Source organism: Anolis sagrei, chromosome 1 (genome assembly GCF_037176765.1).
Source record: "Anolis sagrei isolate rAnoSag1 chromosome 1, rAnoSag1.mat, whole genome shotgun sequence".
NCBI classification, from domain to species: domain Eukaryota; kingdom Metazoa; phylum Chordata; class Lepidosauria; order Squamata; family Dactyloidae; genus Anolis; species Anolis sagrei.
In genome coordinates this window covers 94,007,225-94,024,864 of record NC_090021.1, presented here as the reverse complement: position 1 = coordinate 94,024,864, position 17,640 = coordinate 94,007,225, and the positions used below count along the sequence as shown (strand labels likewise).

The window sequence follows — 17,640 nt, the reverse complement described above, 5'->3', positions numbered from 1 at the left end:
ATGAGTCACACCGAATCCGTAATGTTGGCCCCAAAATTTGCTCTTACACACGAGGTTGACTAATAAAAAGGTAAAGGTAGTCCCCTGACATTAAGTCTAGTCATGTCTGACTCTGGAGTGTGGTGCTCATCTCAATTTCTAAGCCGAAGAGCCGGCGTTGTCCGTAGACACCTCCAAGGTCATGTGGCCGGCATGACTGCATAGAGCACGTTACCTTCCCGCCGGAGCGGTACCTATTGATCTACTCACATTTGCATGTTTTCGAACTGCTAGGTTGGCAGAAGCTAGGGCTGACAGAGGAAGCTCATGCCGCTCCCCGGAATCGAACCTGTGACCTTTTGATCAACAAGCTCAGCAGCTCAGTGCTTTAACCCACTGTGCCACCGGGGGCTCTAATACATGAGTATATATGGTATGTCTAGTTCAGCAATCATCACAAGAATTGTAACTTGAAGAATTGCTACCTATACTTGCTTTTCCCTCTTTCCCACTTTGTATTGTTTTACATTGCAAGCCAGAGGGCAGGAATTGTCTTTTATTGATTTGTAGACCATTCTGGCTAAAGAGTGGGATTTTTTTTTATTTCGTGTCAGGGCAACCAGTCAATTATATTACATTTCTAACAGAACAAAGCAAACAAACAGACATAATACAAAATTTGTGAGTTTGGTAGTTGATTAAATGTCCTTTGACCAGTAGCTGGCCACTTGGAGTGCTTCTGGTGTTGCTGCAAGAAGGTCCTCCATTGTGCATGTGGCAGGGCTCAGGTTGCATTGCAGCAGGTGGTCAGTGGTTTGCTCCTCTCCACATTCGCATGTTGAGGATTCCACTTTGTAGCCCCATTTCTGAAGGTTGGCTCTGCATCTCGTGGTGTCAGAGTGCAGCCTTTCAAGTCGCCCAGTCCTCTGTGTGTCCAGGGAGGAGTCTCTCATTTGGTGTCAGCCATTGGTTGAGGTTCTGGGTTTGAGCCTGCCACTTTTGGACTCTTGCTTGCTGAGGTGTTCCAGCGAGTGTCTCTGTAGATCTTAGAAAACTATGTCTAGATTTAATCGTTGACGTGCTGGCTGATACCCAAACAGGGGATGAGCTGGAGATGTCTCTGCCTTGGTCCTTTCACTATTGGATGCTACTTCCCGGCGGATGTCAGGTGGTGCAATACTGGTTAAGCAGTGTAATTTCTCTAGTGATATAGGGCGCAGACAACCCGTGATAATGCGGCATGTCTCATTAAGAGCCACATCCACTGTTTTAGTGTGGGATGCATATACAAATAACGGATGTTCAACGTACTATAGCACATAAATCCATCTTATTAAACTACTTACTTTTGTATTATAGTAATAGATTATTTTATTATTTTACAATGTTACCAGGTCTGCCTGGAAAACAAAACTGAGAAAATAACCATTTTGCCAAATACCCAATTACCATAGGCTACACTATTATTTCTTTTGTCATCTCACACTTGACTTCATCTTCAACCTTTCAACTTCATTTCAGACTTCTTGATTTTTCACTCCCAACCACACTTACACATATTTCTAGATTTAGACCCAGTTTCTACAACTGCGGACAGCTATAGAGCTCAACAAAGTGAAGCTAGCAAATAAATGTTATAACTAATCAATATCTGCTTTTACTACCTGAATATACACATGAAAATATTCCCACATGTTTAATTATCCAGTTTCCACAAGACCAACTTGTTAGCTTTCATAATGAAGCAAAATTATACCAAACTACTTAGCATTCATAACTCCCCAATCTTTGTATTGTAATATACAAACGTTTTGGACTATTCCAAAGCATTAAAAAATATTTGTACTAGCCTCAGTATGAGGGCCAGTGTGGTGTACTGGTTTGGATACTGAAGCATACCTCTGAAGACATGACACTCTTCTGCTGCCTTCCCAATGGGTTCACAGTCTTGGGACCTTATCACACGCCATGCCCCCCTGTGCTGTATCACCAGTAAGCATGGCAAAATGTGCTACTCCAATGCAGTGATGCTTACCCCCCCATCACAACTGGAGCTAGCACAACATGGTAGTATTCCTATGTTGACAGGGAAGCATTATAGGATGCTTCCATGCCGGTTTGGGGCAGGGCCTCTGCTGGAAGTTGAGGGATGATGCATGATGGGCTGCATGCCTATCCGTTCATCTACTGGCTGGCAAGTGTCCTACGACACTTAAATTGGTAAGTGTGATGAGGTCCTAAGTGAAAGATTCACACAAATAACACGACTTCTGAGTCATGTTGTCTGCTCTCAGCCTTAGACAAAACCACTCTGAACTAATCTTGCCAACTAATCAGCCACCAGAAATCAGAAGCAACTTGAAGGCATATAACAGTGAAGTCTCACCATAATACTGATATGGGTTTGCCAAAAAAAAAAAAAAAATCAGAAATGAATCAGACAGAAAATTTGTTCCTAGCTGCATATCAATGGCAACTTCGGTTGCAATAGTTGTTTATTAAAGTTTTACAACTCTGTGTCCCTTCAAGTTGTCACCCTCTCAGTTAAGCCTGAAACAAATTCATGTAATAGAATACTTCATTAAAAAGAATGAAGTTACAGTGCCCCCCAGTGAAGGGTAAGGTGAAGTATGAAGATCTTACTAAAAAATAACACAAAGTGCCTGCTGTTTCAACACACAACTAACGAACCTTCCTTTTCAGCAGGTATCACCATGCCCAGGCATTTGCCTCACCAGGGCAAAGTCCCAACTTTAGGTAAAAGGAATATTTGACTCTCACATAATTGCACTGGGTTGAGTTCAAAGAGGCTATTTTCATTTCCACACACAGAGGCTATTTTCATTTCCATTTAAATTCAAATATCATATCTATGTGCAGTTCTCATCAATAAAGTGTTAAATGATTTTAGCCCAACATATTTATCAGATCATTAGATATCCAACAAAAAGATATGCTCATTGCTTATTTATATTCGTAATTTATATTCAAAGGTTCACAGCTCAGATTTGTCACTGTTGTGTTCCTTCAAGTTGTTTCCAATTTATGATAATTAGTTTTCTTGGCAAGATTTGTTCGGAGATTTGCCTGCTTCCAAGCAAACTTGAGTGTGACTTGCCCAAGGTCATCCAGTGGGCTTTTATGGTCGAGTAGGGATTCCAGTCCTGGCCTCTAGAGTTGTATTCTAACACAGTACAGAAAGGTTAAAAGTGCAATTAAATGCAGAGCCATTATGGACAAACACTACAAGCAAATGCATAAAAACAACCATAAAACTTAAACTGCCTCTGAGAAAAAATGTAGTATTTAAATGTATTTAAAATGTTCAACATCTAAAAATAAAATTAAAAAGTCATTTGTTTTGAACTGCTGTCAAACTCCTGTAAATTTTCATTGGAGCATGTCAGTTTTGAGAGGGCAGACTCTGTTGGCATGCACTTTGGCTGAAGTAAATAAAGCCGCTGTTCCTTTTGTCTTAAAAAACCCCCAATACATTACATTTGTATTACAAGTACAAATTACAAATACTACATTACAGTTACAATAAAATAATGTTGCATTATTTTTATTTTATTGCACCTGACACCAAAATGATAACAGTGTAGGCCTGAGAAACATATCCCTTAAGGCACCACAACTGAGAACTATTTATTTAATTATTTATTTATTATTTAGCGCTTTTATAACCCGGTCTTCTCGACCTCCGAAGAGGGACTCAGGCCGACTAACAACAGGAAATTCATACACAAGTAGGATAAACATAATAGCATCGTAATACAATAATACATAAAATGCATTAAAATATAGATCATACAATTACAAAAAACAAGTCAAATTATTTTCTAGGCAATTATGCTGGCAGGACTGAAAATAGACAGCTCAGAGGTTCGAATTTGAGGAGCACATGGATTAGCTCCCTCTGTCAGCTCCAGCTCCCCATCTGGGGACATGAGAGAGCCTCCCACAAGGATGGTAAAAAACATCAAAATGCCTGGGCATTCTCTGGGCAACGTCCTTGCAGATAACCAATTCTCTCACACCAGAAGCTACTTGCAGTTTTTCAAGTTGCTCCTGACACACACACACACACACACAATTCTAAGCATAAATCATATTACTGTATTTCACCTAATCTAGAATGCCACAGAGTCTAGATGCGACCCAATTTTGGTGCTCCGTTTTCAGGGGGAAAAAAAGTATTCCAAGACTAACACACATTTTGAAGCTTCAATTTTAGATAAAAGGATTTTCTTTAAATTCTTAGAATACTTTTTAGCATTTTCTTTGCTTTCCCAACAGTCTTTGCCAGACCCCCCCCCCTTTTTTTTTTGTCCTTGGCTAGTCCAGCTGAGCTAATCATCACTTCCTGTTTCTACTGTCTTCCCAACAGGCCCACAGACTTAGTGAAAATATTTCATGCAGAGAACATGACTTCTGAGTGTTAAGAAACCCAGAAATCATGTTGTCTGTATGAATCTTTTTCATTATGTCTGTGGCCTGGTTGGGGAGACAGCAGAAGTACAATGCGGCCTTAGCTTAGCCAGACTGCCTGAGGACAAAATGGTGGGAGGTGGCAGAGCCATTTCTCCTCTTCTGTACAAGGTAAGTGCACTTTCCCCTTGTTTTAGAGGCCCCCAAAACCCGCAGATCTAAGATGCCATCAAGTGTATGATGTAGGTATATGATGGAGAAAAAAGTGTGTCTTACAATAGATACTGCTGTTTTCCAAATTCTGATTACAAGGGCTGGATGCAATGCACCTGTCTTTCCCTTCATACAGGGTCAAAATTACAACCCTCTAATAAATCTCAAGCAGTTTTTTATATTACAGGCAATCTTTCCCAGACAGATTGGAGTGTAGGGAAGATAATAGTTTTTACATACCATCTTAAACCTGCTACTTTAATAGCACCTGGCATATTAAACATCGGTCCAAAGCTAGATTCTTCAAAAGCATAGTGCTCAGAAAATAACACTATGTAACAAAAAATAAAAAATGTTCTGTTCCTGATTTTAAAGTGTTATTTCTGTTTAATTGTGTGGTACTTACTTTGAAAGTAGTTGTTATACTCATGAAACTTCATTTTTGTGGCTACGACAAACTATGCTGAATTTGTCAAGACTCTATATGATATCTTCATTGAAAAACTATAGCAAAATGTGTTGCAGGATGTCCCACAAAAACAATGTTTTTTATGATATAACCAATTAGGAAACGACATTTATAACCCAGGAACAAAAACCATGTAACACAGTCTAATCTCAGCCCATGGCATAATTTCAAGAAGTCAAAGACATAGGATTGTTCCTAAAATACACTAGCAATTACCAGATTTGGAATTGGAGAAACGACAATGTGAGGGCAAGAGAAGGAAGCTCTGATGTACCTGAAATATTTATCATGAGCCTATTTCATAGAATTACTGGAGACTTCTGGTAGCCTTAAATTCAGACTACAATTCTGATCCAAACCAATAATGCCTCAGCATCTGGTGTTTAAGACACCCAAGGTCCCTATTTAATACAACAGGACCTTCTGGTATATGATGGGTTAACTGATACTTTGTTCCTAGTTTTAACAGTATATATCTCATAACCACCTGTATTTGCATGAATGGTTCAGAAATTATTTCTTGGTCGATGTAATCAGAAGTGCAATTATCTTTTGATTTGAAGTGGAAACAAAACTTCCCTTCAAATGCTCACAAATGATATACTTCAACGGAACAGCTCTGAAACCAGGTACTACAGAGGAACTATTGTACTTTCAAAATAATATGGTTAAGGCATCCTTTTTCCCCCTAAGTGAGAGCAACAATTAGTATTAATTAAGCAAAACAATAGTGTTATGGACAATTAAAGAAAGAGAAGACTGCAAAGCCAAGTGCAGATACAAATAGTTCTAATTAGCTACATAAAAGAAATGAAAGCAACTGAGGGGTTTGTTGTTGGGACATTGCACTGCTGTGCCAATGAACATCAAGGAAACTCCGGGAGACACAAAAATCAGTAAGGGTCATACCTGTCTTATCGAGAATAGAATTCATTTGTTTATGTGAACTACTGAAACCTTTCTTAAAAAGCACTACATTTCATGTAAACTAGGTGACAGAAAATGGCAAGTGCTTAGTACAGGAAATCACAGACAAATTGTTATATGGCTCGCTGAAAAGCAATACTCCATGTTCAATGTGAGTATATTAGTTAGGATACCAGATGCACCTGGTAATTTTCACAGCTATTCTACTATTTTGCACTTAGATGAACATGTGCAAACTGCCATCCAGTTAATTGTGTACTTTTCTTATCACAATTGCTATGGTGATAGTGTACCCTCCACTGTCTTTCCTCCTGCCTCTCTTTCATTCAGTTGAAAGAAGTGTATTTAGGTTGTTCTGCATGACTAAACTTCTATCCACAATCAAGGAACTAGGTAGCCTTGCAAAATGGGGCCAAATTCTGCCCACAAACAACTAAAAGACACCTCAGTCTTTAATTCTTTCAATTCAAATAAGTACATTTGATTTTTTTTTTTAACGTCAGAATGCATGCACCCAGCTAAAGCTCCATTGACTGCTAGGCTTCAGATCTGGATCAAGTTTCCCATGCTTTCTATAGTGAAACTAAGGGGTAGGGGGAAACCAGGGATTGGAACTATGGCCCCCATCGACACTGTCATATAATGCAATTTCATGATGCAGTTTAACTGCACTGAGCTGCATTATATGAGTCTACACTGCTATATAATGCAGTTCAGTGCAGTTAAACTGCATAGTGAAACTGATAACTAGAGTCCACTACTTTTATGCTTTGCTGACAAATGGCACAGGAAATTTTGGTCCCAGTATGTTGTTGTTGGTTAAAGTATTGTAGCAAAAGCAATTGTTTTGGGTTTTCTGTTCTGCTAATTTATTTACTTTATGTAAAACACCTCTAGTACAAGACCGGTGTAGGAAACCTAGTGATATTGTTCACAACTGTTCATTAAGTGATAATGTCACAGAAAGCCAGATCTAGTTCTTTACTGATTCTAAGTCTGTATGTGAAACAAAATGTCATTCTCGGGGATAAAAATGTTCCATTTGATGAGTGAAGGTTAAAGTATCATTTCATTTGGCTGGAGTTACACAGAGCTTCCTACTTTGTTCCATGAAAACAGAAATTGTCCATGCAAACTTCACACTGGGTGGGAGGAGGAAGAGAACAAGAACTGACTAAGCCTTTTCGCACAGGATAGCCAGCTGCTGTGTAAACACACATTTCATTATCAGTTGGCAGCAGGTCAACCAACAGACAGCAAGATACAAGGCAACAGAAACCTGTGTTGAATTAATGTCACCCCAGCTGCAGAATATGTTAGCACCGGCAAAGCCTGTAAACCTAGGAGACAAGAAGAAAATAAACCAATGTTCCTTACCCTCTTAGCTACAGCAACTATGTAAAAAGTAAACCTTAGGATTTTCTCCTCTTCTAATAGTACTTGTACCTATTTCTATTGGTAACAATTAATTCTTTCCTGGACTAAAGCTCAAATATTTAGGGATTTCTTAAGTGAAAATTTAACTAAGAGTAACTATGTAATGTTGTAATCAAAAAAGATATTATTTACAGTTCATTACTATACAACTTTAAATAAGTTCAATTACATGCAGGGGAGTTTACCCCAGCTGCCTGTGCATAAGATCACACATTTGAACACCTATATTTTTTAGTTACATGGGCTTGATATATTTTAATAACTGGATTATTAAAAATAGAAGCACAGAAAATTCTTAAATAATATTTACACAAGTCATAAACATATGAAGCAATTGAAGAAATGGTAACAGCAATCCCCATAAAATGAGGCTTATTAAGCCAATGTAAACATTGGTATAAGTTTACTTTAAGTGCATGACTCATTGTTCAAGGTTGTTGTTTTAATGCTTTCTTTAGGTTATTGCTGTATACACTGTTTCATGCTTTGGGATTTATATTACAGAGGCAGTTTATCAACAAATAACTATGTTTCATAATACTGGTTACTCTAAAAATCCATATGGGCGGCTGAGATTGTGATATCTCTGCTTGTTGGTGATTCAATGTAAACAAACTTCAATTCACACGCTCAAACTTCTTAAAATATTGTGAATAAAATTACCATCATACTATGTGTATAAAGTGTATATGAAACAAAGAAATTTTATGTTTAGACATGGGTCCCATATCTAAGCTAATTCAATGCATAAGTATTTCAAAATACAAAAATAATAATAAATAAATCCAAAATACAGAACACTTTTGGTCCCAAGCACTTCAGACAAGGGATCCTCAACCTATAATACAAGAACAAAAATACCCCAATTCCACTTTTAAAACGTCTTAAAAATGTAAATCAGGGGGATAACTTACAGCTTTAACACTTTAAACAAAACTTTATTCTGCACAAAACCCCACAAAAGGTAGGAATTTATTGACAATGAATATTAAGTCCCTGGAAATCTTTTGATTTGAAAGAAAACATCTCTTTAGCCAAGTCTTTAGCCAAAATGTGAAACAGAATCTGAAGGAAGAAACCATTCATTACAAAACCATATTGGAAATATTGTTGACAGTTTCTTCACATTGTAGAATGTTTCATTTGGAGTCAACGCTCCACAGTAAGCAGAATACTTTTGAGTTGGCAGAATGGTTGGAAAATTCTGTTCTCGGTTTACACATACTCTTCTACACAGCATTTCTGCTCTTGCCATCCTAAGAAGAGAGTATTGCTTAAACGCTATCTTGATTTGTAGCATTTAAAGAGTACTGTCAAAATAAAAATATAGAAAATATATTGCTCACCAAGGTAGATGCAGCAACACCTCACAGGCAATTTGCTGTAAAATGTAAAGGTAGATGCAGAAGCAGGCTGGACATTGCTGCCTAAAGACCTTCAGAGTACTTTCAAGCATACTGAGATCAGCACCCCTTCTCTGCACAATTCTTTTTCCCAGGAAAGATATGAGGGGTTTGTTGGGAGGAGGGATGTCACTTGCTCAGAAAGAAGGTGGTAGAGATGGTCACAAGCAAGAAATGGGAGCTTAAACTTTTAGCTCTGCCTTCAAACCTAGTCAAAATCTATAGACCACTGGCTAATTTCCAGTTGACCGAGCAATGCCTGTTGGATGCTGGATTTTTCCCAAATGAATGTCAATTTAGCTGGGCTGTGTCTTTATCCAGCAAGCATTCTGTGTCTTCTCAAGAAAGAATCCATGCTCAAGTTCACTTCACACAGAGGCCCAAGTCAAACAATGCTTTCCCCTTGAACTTTCCCCTATATATGGGAACATGACTGCCTTGTTCATCAGGCACACCTATCCCACCAGACATCCACACATGGGTGTAGCACAGTAATGGGTTGCATAAACAGAAAATCCAAAGTATATTAAATACCCTTTCTAGATTAGACCAAAGATCTATTTAGCCCAGACAGAAGCCCTCAGGAATTCCACAATAAAGATATAAGCACAATAGCACCATCCTGCTTATGTTCTCTTGCAACTATTAGAGGGGCACACAATTTCCAAAAGTAATTAATATACAGTCATGATTACCAGCAGTTATTTAGAGCCTTATCCTTCCTTGATTAAAAAATTCAAGACCTACCACTCTAACTGAAAATAGAAACGGCATAGCATTGATTTTTCAAATGCATATGGCCAGTTCAAATATTACCTACAGGGGTGTTACCATTAATGAACATGACTTTGTATCAATCTATGGCATGACTCCAACCAAGATGATCAATGAGTTGGAAAACCTACTCTAGGAGGAAAGGTTGCAATATCGGGACAAGTATGACCAGATCTGACAAAGCTGTATAAAATTCTCTTTGTCTTTACCTAACTTATTTCTTTCCCTAATGCATAAATTGTACAGGAATACAGTTTCCCTCTTGGCCTCTCTCTCTCTCAATACTAAAATTGAGGGCCATACAATGATGATAGAATCATGGAATCTGAGTTAGAAGAGACCTCATGGGCCATCCAGTCCAACCCCCTGTCAAGAAGCAGGAAAACTGCATTCAAAGCACCCCCGACAGATGGTCATCCAGCCTCTGTTTAAAAATCTCCGAAGAAGGAGCCTCCACCACACTCCGGGGCAGAGAATTTCACTGCTGAATGACTCTCACAGTCAGGAAGTCCTTCCTCATGTTCAGATGGAATTGCCTCTCTTGTAGTTTGAAGCCATTATTCCGCATCCTAGTCTCCAGGGAAGCAGAAAACAAGCTTGCTCCCTCCTCCCTATGACTTCCACTCACAGATTTATACATGGCTAACATGTCTCCTCTCAGCCTTTTCTTCTGCAGGCTAAACATAACCAGCTCTTTAAGTCGCTCCTCATAGGGCTTGTTCTCCAAACCCTTGATCATTTTAGTTGCCCTCCTCTGGATACATTCCAGCTTATCATTAGCTCCCTTCAATTGTGGTGTCCAGAATTGGACACAGTATTTCAGGTATGGTCTAACCAAGGCAGAATGGAGGGGAAGCATGACATCCCTGGATCTAGACACTATACTCCTACTGATGCAGGCTAAAATCCCATTGGCTTTTTTTGCCACTGCATCACATTGTTAGCTCATGTTTAACTTGTTGTCCACAAGGACTCCAAGATCTTTTTCACACGAACTGCTCTCAAGCCAAGCATCCTCCATTCTGTATCTTTGCCTTTCTTTTTTTCTGCCTAAGTGGAGTATCTTGCATTTGTCACTGTTGAACTTCATTTTGTAAGTTTTTGCCCACCTCTCTAATCTGTTAAGATCGTTTTGAATTCTGCTTCTGTCTTCTGGAGTATTGGCTATCCCTCCCAATTTGGTGTCATCTGCAAACTTGATAATCATGTCTTCTAACGCTTCATCCAAGTCGTTAATAATGATGTTGAACAGGACTGGACCCAGGACAGAACCCTGCGGCACTCCGCTCGTCACTCCTTTCCAGGATGAAGAGGAAGCATTGGTGAGCACCCTCTGGGTTTGTTTGATTAACCAATTACAGATCCACCTAACCATAGTTTTGCCTAGCCCACATTTGCCAATTTGTTTGCCAGAAGGTCTTGGGGGACCTTGTCAAAGGTCTTACTGAACTCCAGGTACTCTACATCCTTGGCATTTCCTGCTTCTACCCAGCTTGTAACTCTATCGAAAAAAAGAGATTAGATTAGTCTGGCATGACTTGTTTTTGATAAATCCGTGTTAACTATTAGCGATTACCGCATTTGTTTCTAAGTGTTTGCAGACCACTTCCTTAACAATCTTTTCCAGAATCCTGATGTTGAAAGTTAAATTTGTAGGCTGTTGGAAAAATATGAGTAAAGAAACCTTAATTAAAAATGTATGCATAGTGTAGAAAAATGTACAGGGAGTACCTTTCTTGCATAAAACAAAAACTTGGTTTCAATCACTGAAGCTGAATGATGGAAGACTCAGATGAAAGGAAGAACTTTTTCAGGGGGTTCCTAGTAAAAACAATGGGATTTGCAATCACATACATTTGGCTAACATTTTAGACCAGGGGTCCTCAAACTAAGGCCTGAGGACCAGATGAGGCCCTCCAAGGTCATTTACCCGGATCTCGCTCAGGGTCAACCTAAGTCTGAAGCGACTTGAAAGCACACAACAACAACAATCCTATCTCATCAGCCAAAAGCAGGCCCACATTTCCCACTGAAATACTAATAAGTTCATATTTGTTAAAATTGTTTGTTTTAATTATTGTATTGTTTTAAAGTATTTTTGCACTAAAAATAAGATATGTGCAGTATGCATGCTTTTTTCAAATTATAATCCAGCCCTCCAACAGTTTAAGGGACTGTGATCTGGCCCTCTGTTTAAAAAGTTTGAGGATCCCCGATTTAGACCATTTTAAAAAGGAACTGGACAAATTAATGAATAAGGGGACTTTTAGCAGCTACTAATCATGATTAATACAAATGCCTTCAAATGTTAATATCAGTAAAGTAGGGAACATGAGTGGAAAAGTGGTTACATCCTACTCATTAGGTTTTTTATTGACTACTTGTGTAAAATGGTCATTTTGGTGCAATCTAACTTATGCTTATGTTGTTCTTAAATATATTATTATTAGGGCAGACAAAAGGAATAATATCTTCACACAATGCAGCCAAAGTGAAATTCGATCACTGAAGTTGTGGTGACAGCCATCAACTTAGATGGACTTAAAAGACTGAGTAATTTGACAGGGACTATGACTGATGGTTCCTCCTGTGGTAATATGTTATATCTAGTACCAAAGATATGTCTGTGAATATTAGGAGCAGGCAACTCAAAGATGTCCTTCTGCTGGGCTTGCCACAGCCACCTGGCTGGCTGTCAAAGGAACAGAATGCTGGACCAGACAGCCCTCTTTCTTATTTTCTAATTTTAATTCTTATTAGTTATCTAAAAGGCTAATACAGGCCAGTGAAATTAGCTGAGCTCCAGTATAAGGCATTCATGTAAAAATGTCCTTCAACCCATCAGTCAGTAGTATGAAACACCTTCAATTTTTATATCTTCACTGGGTAACAATAGCATGCTTCTAACTTTTAGAAAGTGAAGGACTCTATATAACATAAGCATTCTGCTGCAAAATCACGCCGTATAGGATACATTTTAGGATTAATTCTTATCATTAGCAGACACTGCTGGCCTTCGCACTTCATATCTGTCCTTTATCAAGGCAGAAGGTAACATGAAACAAAAGGCTTCCATCCTTACTTGCTCTCCTATTTGAGGCCAAGCGACTGAGATAGGCTTCACACTATTCGTTAGTTGCCTCAAAGTTTTCAAGGGCAGTATAACTTATGTACAACTTACTGTTACATTTATGATAAATTGTATAAATGCTTAGAGAACATCGTTAAAAAGGAACTGAAGAGAATGTTATTATTGTTGTTTATTTATGTTCCGCTTTTTCTCCCCATAAGGAGACTCAAAGTAGCTAACATTAAAAGCATTACAATTTAAAATATTCAAATATTAAAACAGTATTAAACATCATTAGCATTAAAAACAATTCAGATTAAATCCATAAAAATATATAAAACCACAGCAGCTCCCAATATGATCTTAAAATTATTCTTCTTTAAAAGCCTGCCTCACTAAAAAGATTTTATTCTGCCGCTGGAAGGACAGCAGGGAGGGGGCCATTCTGGCCTCCCTGGGCAGAGTGTTCCAGAGTCAAGGGGTAGCCACTGAGAAGGCCCGCTCCCTTGTTCCCACTAACCGAGCTTAAGATGGAGGTGGGACTGAGCAAAGGGCCTCTCCTGAAGATCTCAGAGTTCGGGCAGGTTCATACAGGGGGATGTGGTCAGCCCCACATACAGCGCGTTACAGTAATTCAGACAGGATGTAACTAAGGCTTGTACCACCATAGTTAGATCTGACTTCTCAAGGAATGGGAGCAGTTGGCGCACAAGTTTTAATTGTGCAAAAGCCCTCCTGGCCACTGCCAACAGCTGGGCCTCTGAGTCCAGGAGGACCCCCAAGCTTGTATCTTCAGGGGGAGAGTAACCTCATCCAACATTGGATTAATCCTATTCCCTGATCTGTCTTCTGACTGACCAGGACTACATCTGCCTTGTCTGAATTAAGTTTCAATTTGTTTGCCCGCATCCAGTTTATTACTGATGACAGACATTGGTTTAGGGTCAGGTCAGCTTCCTTGGCATTTGGTTGAAAGGAGTAGCAGAGGTGGGTGTCATCTGCATACAGGTGGCACTGTACTCCAAAATGGCAGTGGCATGTAAAATTAGAAGCAAACTGGGAAACACACTTGAACAATTAGGATTAACTAAATCAAAACATTTACCATATCTGATGAGGGGAGAAAAATCAAATTTACCACTTTTTGTGGCACTGAAAGAACAAGAGCTAGTCTATTATGTTGCAAAGGGGGAATGGATGTGGCTATGACTTTTTAAATACACAAACAAATGAAACTGGAGTAACCTGCTTTGGAAACAACTATTCTGACCCTTATACATACCTGGAGTTGCCCATGAGCATTTGGTATTTATGCTGCAAGGACAAAATTACAGCCCCAACATGTAACAACAGAACAATAAATAAAATTATTGTAATGCCTAATTTTGTATCTTCAGGATATTCGCTGTATTGGTCAGAATTTCTACATGGGATCCAAGGCGGTTTACAAGAAATTAAAACAAAGTACACCTAACATCTTTTTTATATAAAAGTTTATGGCTCTAATTACAATGGCAGAGCACAGGACTTACATTTCAACCACTCACCATCAGAGTCTGAGGTTGATTAAATTCACTTTTTATAAGCTTGTCATTAAAACACTATTTCTGATTAATTAGCAGTATGTATTGGTTAATTCAAATTAGATCATTCAGGCCAAAATGTTTTATGTGGCAAATAGGCTTTTTTTAACGCATTTACATTTGAAACAAATTGTGTTTTTAACAACAATAACAATATAACAATACAATTCTTAGCCACATGTCCCCATGGATCAAAAGACCACTACTTTATCTAAATATACTTCACATGGCATATATTATTCTACATATTAATTCTAAACAGATTATGACTTCAATCTTAAACCCACTTACCTAGAAGTAATTCTACAGGATTTACTTCAAAGCAGATACATACAGGATTAAGCTGCAGATGCAGCACTCTGCAGCTATACTCTATTTGGTGACTATCAATTTTTATTCTTACTTTTAAATGATCTGTAAATCTCTTGGCCATCAAGTAATTTATGAGCACTGCTTATCTCATACAAAGATACACATCCCAGATGAAGTGAATTCACATGCAAATGCACTTTGATATTCTTGCACTAAATACAAAAAGTAAATCCCATTGTCCCTCAATCTCAAGGGGGTTGGGGAGCCAAGGGTTTAGCACCAGAGCAGAACTTTTGCCTTTATACCACTCCTAAATTCAAATCCCTGACACCACTAGTCAAATCATAACAATGGGAAAAACCTGAGAAATATCTCTGACATCGCAAGTCAGGATATAAAGCAGAGGGTTGTGCAATCCGTTTCAGCTGGCCCTCCATATCCATGAATTCTATCATCCACAGCTTGAAAATATTTTTAAAAGTCTCAAAAGCAAATATTGATTTTGCCATTTTATATAAGGGACACCATTTTACTATAACATTATATGCATATAATGGAATGATCATCCACAGTTTTTGGCATCTACGGATGTCCGGAAACCAAACTCCAGTTGATACTGAGGCCACTTACACACAGCTAAATAAAATCACACATGATTTGCTTTGAACTGCAACATATGGCAGTGTAGACTCAGATAACCCAGTTCAAAGCAGATATTGTGGGATTTTCTGCTTTGATATGTTGTGTGGAAGGGGGCTAAGGCAGTTACTCATTTAGTAAATAAGATCACTGGGGATGCATCTATATTTTAGCATCAATGTAGTGTGACATCATTTTAACCCCTATCCTATGGAATCTTGAGATTTGTAGTTTGGTGAGGCACCAGCACTTTTTGGCAGAGATGGCTAACAACAATTTAAAATGACAATTCCCAGGATTCCATAGCATTCGGCCATGGCAGTTAAAGAGGGATCAAACTGGAGCATCGTTTCCTTCCTGCCAGAGCGGTACCTACTAATTTACTCACATTTTGCATGTTTTCGAACTGCTAGGTTGATGGAAGCTGGGGCTAACAATGGGAACTCGGCCAATCCCGCAGATTCAAACCACCAACCTTTCGGTCAGCATGTTCAGCAGCTCAGCCGTTTAACCCACTGCACCACCAGAGGTTTCTCCAAGTTAAACAAATCAATTTCCTTCATAGGCTTTGGTTTCCAGGCCATTTACCATTCATAGAATCACAGAAAGTGTTTGACATCGGGTTGGGGTGGGGATACTGTGGTTTTTAACTTTGAATATATTTGGTGGATTTTAACTGAATTTGTAGATACTGTTTGTGTTTAATTCTGTTTGTATGTTTGTATATTTTAAATGGGATACCAATGCTGGGGAAAGTGGAAGGCAAAAGGAAGAGGGGCCGACCAAGGGCAAGATGGATGGATGGCATCCTTGAAGTGACTGGACTGACCTTGAGGGAGCTGGGGGTGGTAACGGCCGACAGGGAGCTCTGGCGTGGGCTGGTCCATGAGGTCACAAAGAGTCGGAGACGACTGAACGAATGAACAACAACAACAACACCACCAATGCTTTTATGTCAAGCTCCTTCAGGTTTCATTTGGGTAGATAAAGTGGGTTATAACTAAAAATAGTACAGGTAAAGGTTTCCCTTGACAGATAAAGTGGGGTATAAAAGGTAAAGGTTTCCCCTTAACATTAAGTCTAGTTGTGTCCGACTCTGAGGGGTGGCATGTATCTCTAAGTCAGACCTTAGACCAGGCTTTGAAGCTGCAAAGCCATTCAGTGCTAACCAAGATGGCCAATTGCAACATTCACACTTGCCTCCAACAGACAAGAGTTCTTTCTCCCACCTTGGACGTTTCACATATATACAAACCCCACTTTCCTACTTTCCAACAGACCTCACAACCTCTGAGGACGCCTGCCATAGATGTGGGAGAAAGGTCAGGAGAGAATGCTTCTGGAACATGGCCACACAGCCCAGAAAACTTATAGATTCCGGCTATGAAAGCCTTCGGCAACACAATATGGGGGTGTTTGCCTTTTAAAAATGCGAGCCCTCCACTGGTAGTTACCTGGACGCTGCTGAGGATGGCCTGGCTCTCCTCCCGGACGTCCCTGAAGGGGCAGCGCTTGGAGAGCATGAGGAGCCGGGCCAGCATGGCGTGGAGGCGGGGAGGCGACCCTCCCGGGCTGCCCCTCTTCCTCTCCTCCTCCTCCTCTTTCTCCTCTTTCTCCTCCTCGGGCCCGGCTTTGAGAGCCGCCTCGCTGGCCTTGAGGACGGCGAGCCTAAGGCTGTCGAGAGCGGCCTCCCTGTCGGCGGCCTCCCGGCTCCGCAGCCCGTCCCACCTCGCCTCGGCCATGATCGGTTCCCCAGGACAGGAGTCACTGCTCGGGCATGGCACTCCCCCTCCCTTCCTCCTCTTCTTCCCCTTCCTCAGAGAGAGAGAAGCACGGAGGAAGGCCTCAGCCCGCTCTCCGCCCGCCTCATCCCAGGCACAAGCGGCGTCCCTTTGAATAGACAACCACAGGCGCTTCCTTCCTTCCTTCGGGAGGGAGGGAGGGAGGGAGAGCAGCCCCTTTTTCCCCCTCACCAAGGAAGAAGGGGGCGGGGAAAAGGTCTGGCCCCGCCTCTTCCTCTTCTCCTCCCCGCCCCTCTCGCACAGCTGGGAGGCCTTGCTCACTAGTGCGGATGCCCAGGAACTGTCCCGCATTAGGCTCCCCCTCCCTCCGCATACACACCCAGCCCTATATCCCTTCCACACAGCCCTCTATCCCAGAATACCAAGGCAGAAAATCCCACAATATCTGCTTTGAACTGGGGGCCCTTCCACACAGCCCTATATCCCAGAAAATCCCATATTATCTGAGTGTGAGCTCAGATAACCCAGTTCAAAGCAGATATTCTGGGATATAGGGCTGTGTGGCAACAAAAATGATTGACAACTGGAAAATAGAGGGAGAAAATATGGAGGCCGTGAGAGACTTTGTATTTCTAGGTGCAAAGATTACGGCAGATGCAGA

The 17,640-nt window shown here is 40.2% G+C and overlaps 1 protein-coding gene across 1 annotated transcript in view; it reads right to left on the bottom strand.

Annotated features, from left to right (window-relative positions):
- SESN1 (sestrin 1) overlaps window positions 1-17,187 on the bottom strand; it is a 57,027-nt gene extending 39,840 nt beyond the window's left edge. Inside the window, exon 1 of the mRNA XM_060753141.2 lies at window positions 16,692-17,187. Coding sequence (XP_060609124.2) covers window positions 16,692-16,979 — 288 coding nt within the window. The 5' untranslated portion in view covers window positions 16,980-17,187. The remainder of the gene's footprint in view (window positions 1-16,691) is intronic.
- Between the last annotated feature and the right edge of the window lie 453 nt (window positions 17,188-17,640).